At 47.6% G+C, this 12,920-nt stretch overlaps 1 protein-coding gene across 1 annotated transcript in view; it reads right to left on the reverse strand.

Annotated features, from left to right (window-relative positions):
• The window catches only part of LOC128275958 (uncharacterized protein DDB_G0271670-like), a 72,378-nt gene extending 64,727 nt beyond the window's left edge, over positions 1–7,651 (reverse strand). The window contains exon 1 of the mRNA XM_053014428.1: positions 7,258–7,651. Within this exon, the coding sequence (XP_052870388.1) occupies positions 7,258–7,612 (355 nt within the window). The 5' untranslated portion in view covers positions 7,613–7,651. The remainder of the gene's footprint in view (positions 1–7,257) is intronic.
• Between the last annotated feature and the right edge of the window lie 5,269 nt (positions 7,652–12,920).

Raw genomic sequence — 12,920 nt, forward strand, 5'->3', positions numbered from 1 at the left:
GGTCTGCCACGCGATGATGTCAATTTCATCAAACGGCCGTCCGTGGCCGTCGTCTAAAAAAAAAGTCGCTGTTCTGCTAGCAACTTCCGCAGCTTGGTTTGTGTCGAATTTCAGCAAACATCGAGTCCGCTATTTAATTGTACAGTTTGCTATCAATTTAATTTGTGGCATTCAAAAGCTTTGAACTTTGGTGCCTGGAACATGCGCAGTGCACTGGAAACAGACAAAAATGTCTAGTTCAGAGCGCGTTCTGCCACGTTCAGAACGCTTCTCAAACCGTGCATTCCATGCTGGCATTCGCTAAAACTACTTTTCAATAAAATGGCAAAAATGCGCCAAGCTGCTCCTGCTGTAAACGGTGCATCTTTATCGCGACTGCATCGCTTCAGTGAGCGGGGACCAGCGCATTGCTTCGCACGAATCGGTCCATTAACAAACAGGTTCCAACAATGAAGGCAACAACGATCCACGGCGCCGATGCGGGAGCGTTTCGCTCGCATTCCTTATCATGTGCGCTGCGCAACTTTTTTCCGGGGTATTTTATTCCACTTGTTTATTGTTACGCGTTGGCGTTCGGTGGTTTTTCGTCCGTTCGTCCTTTCGTCCTTTAGTAAAAACTGGTTGAAAAATGGCATCATGGCGATTAAAGTTCGATTCTTCTTTTGGGGACTGTGTAACCATGTTTCTGTGATTGTGTCGCCGCAGCCGCCGAACGCCAAAAGGGACACGCGATGCTGCTTCCATTACAGTGCAGTGGCTCCGTTTCACGGAAAAGCTCACTATATTCCGTACAATTCGTTCAACCAAACGGATCGCTAAGCGGATTGACTCTGAATATTTCCTGGCGAATGCACATCGACAGAGGCAACCGGAGGAGTGGAAAGTCATAGTTGTGGTTTCACTGGGCACTCGTTTTTTGTCAAGCGTTCTTACATAAATACGACCCGGCTGATGTTTCAGTATGTTCAAGAGGGCTTTAAGATTTAATGTTTTGCGTTGTTTAAGGGTGAACGAAATGAATTGAACCGATGATTGGGGAACTACAATTGTTTCGAAGGCTCGATGCCAAGCTATGCTGAGATACTGTTCAGCTCAGCATACCTTTGGATTTAACACGTTCAAGCCATTCGATCCTTGTCACGCTAATACTAGGTCTATACGTTGAGAATGAGACTGTTTTTAACACACAAAAAAAGTTTATAAAATTTTAAGGCGATTTTCTATTTTATTCAAACTATGTGCCATCGCTAGCTATACATGTCTCCTATCTCTCTGCTAAATCATGGATTCGCAGACGAAAGAATTCTTAATTTTTTTTGGTAAACTAATCTGTCATCCTATTTCGACTTCCTCGTAGAAAAACAAAGGGCTGCTCAGCCAATACGTGTCCCATCGATAAAAAAGAATGATATTTGGAAAGAGCCAAGTCTGGTGAATAACGCAGGGTGGGATAGCACACCCTATCCAAGTGATTTGATAGTATCCTGAAACAGTTTTGCTTTTTTGGGCGCCTGGTGCTTGATTCTACGGGCCACCAGGCGCCCCCATCGGAACCCACTAGAATTGCATTTTGGTCGTTTTTCGATCAATGCGTGGTTCAAATTGATCATTTGTTGTCAGTAACGATCGGAATTAACGTTTCCATCAGGTTTTAGGAGGTTGTGAAACACTACACCTTTCTGTCCCATCAGAAAGTTCGTTTTTTGGAGGCATTTGACGTTTTTTTTGTTAAGTCAAAATCGCCATTTTGGAATTTTTTTAAACTCTCAAAGCACTGCGATCTTCCAAACACAAGTCCCGACAAGCATTTGGTGCGATTCCGAAGTAGTTTTCTTCAACAGGAGCAGAAAAATAATAATCCCCGCAAAACGTCATTTTCAGGCACAAAAGTTGACATACTTTAACCCTTTCAATGATGGGTTGCAAACTGATTAAATTTTTTTGCGACCTGGACACATTTACCTGATGTCAAAATAAGGTAATGATGAATGAACAGCAAAACTGGGAAGTCCCAATCGGCAGGTACAGCCATCTTTTTAACAGTCCCGTTCTCAACGTATAGACCTAGTAGAAAGCAAAAAGTAGATATTATTGATCATCGGTGAGCGTTACAGGTCTAAAACTTGAGAATCGTGTTTTTTTCAAAGAAAACAACTGTTTTGTTTGTTTGTTTGCATTGAACGGAAAAACGATATTTTATTCAAAGTATGTGCCATAAGTAGATATTGATTTCTCCTATCTCTCTGCTAAATCGTGGATTCCCAGACCAAAGAACTCTTCGACTTTTTAAGTAAATTAATTAGTCATCCAATTTTCCACTTTCTCGTAGGAATCGAAGTGCAGCTCAGCCAATACGTGTCCAATCGATGAAAAAGAATGATATTCGAAAAGAGCCAAGTCTGGTTAATAACGCGGGGATGGATAGCAGCTCCCATCCAAGGGATTTGATAGTATCCTGAAAAAGTTTTGCTTTTTGAGTCATAGAAGCCTTAGGCCACGTGCCACCAGGCGCCTCCATTTTAGATAAGAGAAACGGCTTTTTGGTCATTTTTCGATCAATGCATAGTTCAAATTAATCATTTGTTGTCAGTAGCGATCTAAATTAACGATTTCATCAGGCTTTAGGAGCTTGTGATGCACCATACCTTTCTGTCCCATCAGAAAATCCGTTTTGGAATCCTCCGGCGCGCTTTTCTTATTAAACCAAAATCTCCATTTTAACATTTTTTAAAATGCTTAAATCACTGCGATATTCCAAAAACAATCCCAGACGTGCATTTGATGCGATTTTGTAGCAGTTTTCTTCAACATGTAGCATCAAAATAATAATTCACGAAAAACTTAATTTTCAGGCACAAAAGATGATATGGTCTAAGCCTTTCAAAGATCAGTTGCAAACTAAATTTATTTTTTTTACTTGAAATGCTTTGCCTGCTGTCAAAACAATGTAATGAGACCAAAACAGCAAACTTGGGAAGTACAAATTGCCACCACCAAATTGAGCCACCTGTTCAAAAACCCGACTCTAAAGTTTTAGACCTATGTTTCTTCCTTTTTCGTATAATATCTGTGACGTAGAGTCTAAACAGATAATTTCCTTCATTGTCCTTCGAATACAGTCACTATGCAGGGCATTTGTACGACAATTTGTACGACTCTCATGCCAGCGAATGGCGTCATCCTTGTCTACTTGACCGTTCGATGGCACCAAGGACACCGTGAACGCAAAGGTTCGGACCAGAGATCCAATAATTAAATCCTGTCAACCGTGCAAAAGTGCAACAAACGGCAAACCACCAACAGCAGCTGATGCCTGGCAGCAGGCTTGCCTGGTAGGTCACCTAATCTGGCAAACAATCGGTCCACCAGAGGCCAGAGGCCAGTGTGGCGGAAAGCTCATAATGCCGCGGTGTGTCCCTTAGCAGGACACGCTTCTCGCTTCTCGAGTCTTTGTTGGCCACCGCGACCTACTATTTATATTTATGAGCACGGGAGCCGCTGGCGATGACCGGGTCCGGCGGGGGGGGAGGGGGAGGTCAGGACCTCCTGGCGCTAATGAACCAGTCCCAAATGTCAATCACCGTGACATTTAACATACCATGTTCATTAAAGCAGAAAGCCCGATTCTGGAACCCACCAGGGCACACACACACACACGGGGGGTGCACAATGCAACGCGCATCCGCCTCACTGACCAGCCACCTCACCCCACCTCAGCTCGTTTGTTTTTTATCTCGTTCACCCTGACTTTTGCTCGGTGCCGGCAAATGTCTATCATTAATTTCGTGTTCATTTTCCCGCACACCAACACACACACACACACACGGACACCGCTGGCTGGCTTCCGGGCCGTGAATCGGACATCGCCTGGGAACCTGGGATGGTCACCGGAAGGGTTGTTATCTACAAAATCGATCGAAACGGCGGTCGGCAAGAGCGTTCTGGCAGGACTCGGATTTGCCCGCAGAACGTTGCCGACCGGATGGTCTGTCGTGACCGGACCGGATCCAGTCGCGCTGCCACGGGCCACGAACCGGAAGAGAGGCCTGTGCGCCTTTATAATTTTGCAAAACTAGACAGATAAATATAAAATGCAAATAGTACACACATTTAATGTAAATATGCATGAGGTCCGCCCTTTAAGCCCGTTCGTTCGCTCGTTGGTCGATCCGACGGTGCCGTCGGTGTGTGTGTGTGTGTGGTTGTGCCCGAACCGGAAACCAGGCCCGTTTCTACGGCGTAACCCCCGGAAACCATTTCGCATCGCCGTGTGCCGGTTGGAGCACCGTTTCCGGGCCACCGGGAAGCTGGCCGAGTGCAACAAGACCGCCAGCGATCGCTTCAGCACAAGCGGATGTGGCCAAACTTGGGAGCTACATTCATAAGACGAACGGCAAACTCCGTTCGTAATTTGTACTGATTAAAAACAATCTTTTGACCGCTTTTTAGCAACACTCGCAACACACCTATCGATAGCGAAGGCATTGCTGCACCGCTGGGTCCTTTCCCGTCGCTGTATGTAATTCAAAATTGCTTCGAACAATCGCAAAACGTGTCACAAACTGTGCACCACCCACCCACCCAGGGTGACAGCATAAAATGCAAACAACCGCAGACACATGCCCATTGTTGGTTTGCAGACAATTACAGGGCCGACACCGACAGGGCTGCTGGTCCGGCTGGCAGAGGCCGGATAGGTTTCTGTATGCGGTCGAGGCACGGCCGCCGTACCACGAAGGACAACGCTGGTGGCGCTGGTTGTAGGCAAAAGTCCTGCGCCGGACCGATGGACCGGTGGCAAAAGTCCCGATGGGAGTCGATATCAAAGCTCATGTGCATACACATAAATATGCTTTAAAACCATAAAAGCTGGCTGAAAACTTTATGCACTGTCCCGGCTGTGTGGCTGCGGGAGGTGGGGCCCTAGCTGCCCCATAATGACCGCACCTACCCCCGCACCCGGGGGTGCGGTTATTGAGGATCCGTTTCGATGCGGTGCGACGGGTTGGACTTTTTCCGAACAGATCAAGGACGGCACTAACGAAGGCTCAGGCGCACCACCCTCAATAATCTTTCTCTCTCTATCTCTCTCTCTCTCTTCTGCCGGTGCTGGTTAGATAGGAAACGGCCGATATGCAGAGTTATTTCAATAAATTTATGTTCTGGTGTTCCATTGGACGACCCCATGCGCTGACCCGACCGACCGACCGACCCGAACCGGTACGCCGGACGTGGAGCCTGCTGGAGTGTGTGCTTTTTTTGTGTTCCTGTTGGTCGCCCAGCTTTTCAGTTAGCGAACGGGAAAAACCGTAGCATAGTTCAAACGTTAAAACCCCCGGTACCGCTCGTATGCGCTCGGATATATTGAATAATCATGAAACATGAGTCCATCGAGCAGGCTGCGCAGGACGAGAAACCCCGACCTGAAAGAGTGAGAAAGGGAGAGTTCAAAGTTATGAGAATATTAAGTGCACACTATCGGCGGGCAGACGGTTTCGATAGCAACGCCAACGCTACGGAAAATAGGACCTCGTCGTGCCGGGCGACGTTTGTTTTTGTTTTCCTATCAATGGCCTCGTTCGTTCTTCTATTTTAAACAGCAAGTAACGTTTATATTACGCTCGCTTCGGTTCCACCGCACCGCGAACTTAAAGCTTCGTTAGGCTACACACAATGCCGTGGCCTTTCCCATTAGCATGTCCTTAAGCTCGCCCGGCGTTGGACCGCACGGAACGGTCCATAAATCAATTTATCATTCACCCCAAGCGGAGCAGCCCTCGTCGCGCTGTGCGGATCCTTGCCGGGTCCCCGTTGTCCGTTGATTCGACTTCCCAAGACCCGAAGTCGGAACCGGCCCCAAGCGCAACACCTTTTCGGGCCGGATTACCGTGTGCCGTTTTGTGTGCGATCTCAAGTTCCGGTGTTGGGCTTTGAAGGGCTTCGAAGCCTTTTCTCTTAGGGCCCCTCTCTGGGGGCCACCGGTGCACTGCCAGTTGGTGCGGCCAGTCAACAAGTGGCCGCTGGGTTCTGCTTACATCACCGATGCATCGGAGGTGATCGGACCAGGCTGCCAACTTGTTGCCGGGTTCCGTTGTTGAACGGTAATTTGTGGCGCTGTAAGCTGGCTCCGGCCAGGATCCCGGCCACCGACGTGCGTACCTTTCTGGGCGGGCTGCTTCAGTTGGGCTTACTTCAATATTAAAGATTAACTGACGGGAGAAAACCAAAGTCAGCAAAAAGTTCCTGCCGGGTATCCGGATTTTCGGGAGCCCCCGTCGACGTAATAATGTTTCACGCAATGCAAAGGAGGTCGAAAACAATATCACATCGAGCCGGTAAACATTGGGATACGAAATTTAACATTCGCTCCGGTGGCGTTTGTTGAATCGGCAGCGTAAGCACGGGGAGGGTACACAATCGCAGCGATTGAAATGTGGATCAACAGGATACGGGAAAAAGGACCTGAAAAAAAGGGGAGGAAAACCAAGCGTCGGATACATGAATGTTGCATGGCAGGCGGGTTGCGAAAATACGTTTTCATTTTTGCGCCCGAAGAAAAACCGGTTCGCACACACATACACACCGGAGCCATTCGTCCTGGTGCTGTTTGGTAAGCAAATACGCAAACAGCGCCACCACGGTGTATCCGGTGCATGGATATCACTCCCGATGGGCGGTTCTATTTGCGCACCGTTTGTTTTAGCCGACTGATTTCATGGTAAGGGCTATCGGAATGATGGGCTGACGATGATGCGACGGAAAACACGTGCCAATGATCGTGTCTGTGCTGCGGTGTTGTGTGCTGATTGCACCGAGAGTTCGACCGCCAATCGCGAGAGAGAGAGAGAGAGCGAGCAAGGAAACGGTTCCTTTTCCAAAACCCTGTCACCAGGCGAGGCTGATTTGCCGTTGATTCCATTTCGAGAGCGAGTTTGTGTGCTTTGCGGTTTCTGGACAAAATAAAACAGAGGTCCTCGGGGCGGGGAGGGCAACCGAGTGGGGATGATGTCGACAAATTAAACTGGAAAACTGTATCAAATTTAAACCGAACTCTATGAGACTCGGTTCGTAATGAAACTCGATCTATCAACATGTGCCGTTTCCGGTTCCATCCCGGCAATCCGGAGGGCGGTAATCAACATGCACCAAATAAGCATACTAATACTGGGAACGAAAAGAAATGAAGATTCGCATGTAGGGACCGCCCTTTAACCTAACAACAAAAAAACATATATGGTGCTTGGCGCATCCACTCACCTGGTTCTGCCTTCAGCGTGACGGTGGTCGTGCCAGTTGTGCTGGTGTGTGTGTTGGAGCTTTTGGCCAGAATGGAACCGGTCAGGTGCTCGATGTGCTGATCCGCCGTCCGATGGTGGCTCGCGGGTGGTGGGGGACTGACGCAGTCCTGCAGCAGGTCGAAGCTGGTTCCGTCCGTGTCGGAGCCGACGGTGGACGCGCCCTGAAAGGTGCCCAGCATGTCGGCCAACATTTCCGGGTCCGGGTAGCCGATCGTGAGCGCTCCGTCCAGCGAACTGCCCCCGTCGGGAGCCTGCACTGCCTCGCGGAGCTGCAACGTCACGGATCCTTCGGCCCCCATCGAGGCGCTACACATGAGCACACGGGGCGGCGCCAGACCGGCCAGCGGCAACCGGATGCTGTTCTGAACCTGCCAAGGGGAGTGGAGAATTGAAATTGAACGATTAGCAATCCGTGGAAAGAATATCCTTAAGCACCCGTATTACAGCCGCTTGAAGCGCTGGAATTTTATCATAAAATATTCCTTTCATGACCAATTCGAACATGGCGAACAGGAGATAGTGAGAGATCAGGCGAATACGTAGGGTTGTTGTCCTTTATGATACTTTCTCTACTTGTATTGTGTAATACCAATATCTGCCAATACTTTTACAGTTAAATTTCTATCCATAGCAACGATTGAAGCCATCCTCCTCTTCCATGGCTTCCAAGTCGTCAAGTTTCTCTTAAAATCGTTTGTACTACACAAACACTCTTGCTCTTCTCATTCATTCATCAACATGAACTTGTGCTCTGGTCCTAACAAAAAATAGGTCTCAGTACGTGTTTTACCAAGTTTCAAACAAAACTTAATACGTGTTCCTTTCCCCATGCTTACTTATTTGTAACATCGATACTAAACCTACTGACACATAAACGCGTATAACTTTTTAAACTGTAATCCAATTAGCATTAGATGCAATTGAAAGAGGAAGAACGTAACTTTCAAATTATGTTATTAGCTAATAAATGGAGCAGCATTTTATATTAAAAGAAAATCATCTCGTTATTCATACTGTGTAATCAAACCTTAAAAATTGCTTAATTTACAATCCCTTCTGGCCCTATAGACACCATCTGCAAGGAATCTGGCAACGCCATGACACACGCATTCGACGTCACATAACCCCAGAAGGGGACGTAAAACTTGCAACTGGGTAGATATTCGTCATCCTCGTCGACGGAGTACGATGAAGAAATTATAAAAAGCGCTAACACGGACCAGAAGGATGAAGCGGAGCATAAACGATTCGCCTTGATGTACGGAGCTGACCAACCCGAAAGTGAGACCCGATGCCATCGCAAAATATTGATGCCAGATGACGAATTAGTTCACATACCCACGACAACAAATTTCGATGATTTGTTGAAATAGAATCGATCGGCGACAAAAAAAACTTCGGAGTAAAGAATCGCAAACGATACGCGGCACAAGAATGATAAAGAAAGGCAAAGTTATTTCAGAAAGGAACGATAAATGAAGAACTAAAAATAAAACTAAAACCTTAAGAAAAGTTTGATCAGTGCAGGCAATGAAAGTCAAATGAAGCGGAAGGAAATGAAATAAACGAGACATTTCGTGCAGCTGTTCGTAGAAACCAACACGCCTTCTCATCCTGCCGATTAAAACATTATTTTGTTTCACTGCCGGCGTTTGCTGTATTTGTTGGCCAACCTTCAAAGCGGCGAACGGCACACCACCATCTTTAAATCCGCCGCATGCATTAGAAATTGTCACTTGAAAACATAAACGCAGCGCAGCGCCTCGGTTGTAACAAATAAACTGCCGGAAATGTGCCCCAAAGCGAGCGGGTAATTTGAAGTCCGCGCGTGGAGGATTTTATGGTTCCGCGTGCATCGCGAAACGGATGACGCTTTGGGTGCGGAAAAGGGACGATTCCGGGGGATTGCTAGCCGGTCGTCGGTGGACACTGTCGATTGGCCGGGGGCGATCGTAAACCACGGCCTTGTCGCTACGCTGCGCCATTCGCTGTCAATTTGAATAACTGGCGTTCCTTTGGGCGATGTTTTATGGCGTTGCGGTGCGGTGCCTCGCCCCGCCGCACGTCGCTCCCGCGGGAGGGTTTGGCGCAAGTGAGTAAGACGTTGGGCCGACGTACAATTGTCGAATGCGCTTGTGGCGAATAATAAAATGGCGAGCGCAAGAAAATGAAATTTACGAATCAAGTAATCGCGCAAAGGGGCTCGTTGGCGCAAGGGTTTTCCCGAGAGAAAAAGCGACGGCAAGGGTGGGATTTCGGGTCTTTAATAAGGTTACTTTTACTCGGGGATTTTCACAGATCCCGGTTCTACTGTTCCCCACGAGGCAGACGAACAGAGACCACCCGTCCCTCACATTTGACCATTTGAACTCGAACTCGGCTTCGTTTGTGGCTTCTTTTCAGACGATTTTTCAAACCCGATTGCCAAAATGGCTTCGAGTTGCCGATAATTGCTAAATGATCAAAAATGATCATTTAGTCAATCGTATGTCATTTGTTCTCATTGTATTGCTGTCGACTATTATCTACACGTTTACGTTTAACTACACGCCGAGCACAAGCCACTCGCAGTCGATGCGGAAAATCCATACAGACTACATGTGCTCTCCTGTTAAGTTCTAGGTAATTCAATAAAATACCAGGTTATACCATTCAGTTACGAGTTTACAATAAACTGGCGACCAAGTCACAACAAATGGCGCCGAAGGGATACAATAGTTCTGAGCCTGAATGTTCATTGAAAGCCCCACGGTGTCCATGCCATGAGAATATTGTTTGCCATTCTTGAAATTGTTTGCAATTAACGATCACAAACGTGTAATAAAATGAGGAACTTTAGTTTTCTATTAGGTCTACGAGTTAATTCGTGCAGTTGTACTATAGATGACGTTACTCACTAAATATAACGAATATTTTTTTAATGAAATATGTATTTGATAGCTACTTTCATTACGCATCTAACGCAGTATGGATTGTTTGGTCAAAGTGTAAAAAACACCTGTTTTAAGCATCTGAAAATGTCGAGTTTTGTTCCTGGAAAAGTGTTTTTGCGGGGAATACTTTTTCAATACTTCAATATGAAGAAAACTGCTACCGAAAGTCATCAAATTTCAATGGAAGTTTATGGTGAACATACTTTTGGTGAGAGAATGTGTAGGAAGTGCTTTGCGCGGTTTAAAAGTGGTGATTTGTGCTTGCAAGACCAAGAGCGACCTGAACAGTCAAAAAAGGTTGATGATGAAGAATTAGCAACATTGCTCGATCGGAATGCATGTCAGATGCAAAAAGAACTTACAGAAATGTTAGGAGTTGACCACAAGACAGTTTCCCATCGCCTGCGTGCCGTGGGAATGATTAGAAAAATGTACCGAATCGTCACTGATGGTGAAAAGGGGAGTTATTACAAGAATCCTAATCACAAAAAGCCCTGGATACAGCTTAGTTAACAAGGTCCACCGCACCCAAAGCGAAATATTCATTGCGCAACGGTTATGCTGTTCATATGGTGGGATATGAAAGGTGTGGTGAACTATGAGCTTTCAAAACCTAATGAAATTATTGATGGACAATCCCATCGACAAGAATTGAAGCATTTTAAGCAAAGCATTAGTCATAAAACGAGGGGAATGGGATAAAAGACAAGATAAGCTGATTTTTCAAAATGACACGTTGGAATGTCGCGGTAACTTGTTGTGCGCTTGGTTACCCATCCTGGCCTCTATTTGTGCGTGACTACCTATCCCTAAAAGGCATTAGTACTTGAACTCTTTCTGACAAGAACTCCACAACAAGAGGACAGCTACAGCAATAGCAGCATCCATATTTTTATAGTGTGGCAACCCGCGCAGGTTGAGAAATGTTGCTGGGCGTCATTCTATTTTGCTTTCCTTCTTCGGAAAGACCGCCCCGGGCGGTCAGCATCGCCGAAACTGTGGGCAAGTAATGTGGGACTATTTAAAAAGCAATATTTACTTTCCAGCAGAGCCCGGTTGATGTGCATTTTGTGAATAATCAAAACAATAAATCACTTACTCAGGGACTCAGGGTCCCGGGCGAAGGGCCGGCCATGCCTGACGCAGCACATTTACTGAGCGGTTTCGTGGCACCATATGTTTACATCGTCGGTAATGGTTATTCCTCGAAGACCAATCCCCCCGTCCCGATTGCGGGGGTTTGCGGGAGTCTTGGACGATGTGCGTTGGAGGTAAATGTGCATCACGGAACTGCACGACGGTCGTAAAACTGGGTCGGCTATCGAGAGGCGATCCAAGCGCACATTCGTTCCGCCAGTTACCGGCAGCGCCCGTCCGGTGTTGGGCGTTGGCCGCCAATTTTCCGTCCCATTTCGGTGGGAAAATATTTCGAATCATGCCTCGTAATCAAATTTTAATATTTTCCCTCCAGCCGGGGCCAGTCAGCAGCTTTACGAGCCGAACCGCCGTGGCACCGCCATGTTGTTGATGTTGTCGACACGAAACCGAACCCCCGCACCGGCCCGCTTCCAACCCACTTCCAGCCCACTCGATGGTCGCACGGATCGGGGCCGCGAAAATTGGATTCCGGTCAAACCATATGTGTCGCCGTCGGCGGAGAAGAAAGTTAGCAATCTGCCGGATCGGATCTGCCGATATGCAAATGGCCCTTGGCGTGTGTGTGTCCTGGAGGGTCATCCCCTGATCCCGGCCCGGGAAACGGGCGTCCCCATTTCATTGTCTTTATTCCCCGGGCCTCCGGGGGCGGCCTTTTCACTATTACGACGCCGTGCCGTGCTGGGCCGCGCCGGAAATGCAATCATCAAATCAAGCCTCTGCACGTCGCGAGAAAACAACGGAATGGGTGGATCGTAAAAGGAGCAGATCAAAAAAAGCTGTGAGCGACGGCCACCTCTTCGGCCGGCGGGGCATCTTTTGGGCCGATCTGGCACCGGCTGGTCCTCGGCGCACGGTTGGAAGGTGGGTCGCTGAGGTGGGACGAGGCAATGATTTTATTGGCGAAGCAGACGGCCAAATCTCGCTGCCGGTGATCAATAAAATCTATCGGATCATCGCCGAATCGGTGGCGACGATGGCATCGGAAGAGCTTCCATCTGCTCTGGCACCACACCATCGTAAATGTGTTGATGCGCAATAAAATCCCGAAAACGCTAAGGACGGTCCGAAGCAACCCACATCCTTGGGCCGCCAAGAGGGCATTCCACTCCGGCCGCTCCGGATGGCGCTCGTTGTTGGTGTCTTGGCTTTGGGCCTTTCTTTTTTCGGCCGCTTCCGTTCCGAACCATCCATTTGATTATGTGAATGGTTATCGTATAATAAACTATTCGACGCGCACTGGCTCTTGGCCACGGGTCAATGGATGCGAAAGGTCCACTACGCCCGGATGGCGGGTTTGATAGTGTCTCTAACCGCCTTCGATGCACCGTTACTGATCATATCGATGGGCGAAGAAAATAGACAACTACTGTCCAGGGGCACGTCACAAAACATTGGTTTAGTGTTTATTGCAGACGGATCTCATCGAAATGGGTACATCTGACTGGATCTGAACAATACGCGTTTAATTTGACGCGCGTACGCATTCGCCAAACTTTATCGAAAAGCATCGTTAATGATAATGCTAAGACAT

Source organism: Anopheles cruzii, unplaced genomic scaffold (assembly GCF_943734635.1).
Source record: "Anopheles cruzii unplaced genomic scaffold, idAnoCruzAS_RS32_06 scaffold00067_ctg1, whole genome shotgun sequence".
Lineage (NCBI taxonomy): Eukaryota > Metazoa > Arthropoda > Insecta > Diptera > Culicidae > Anopheles > Anopheles cruzii.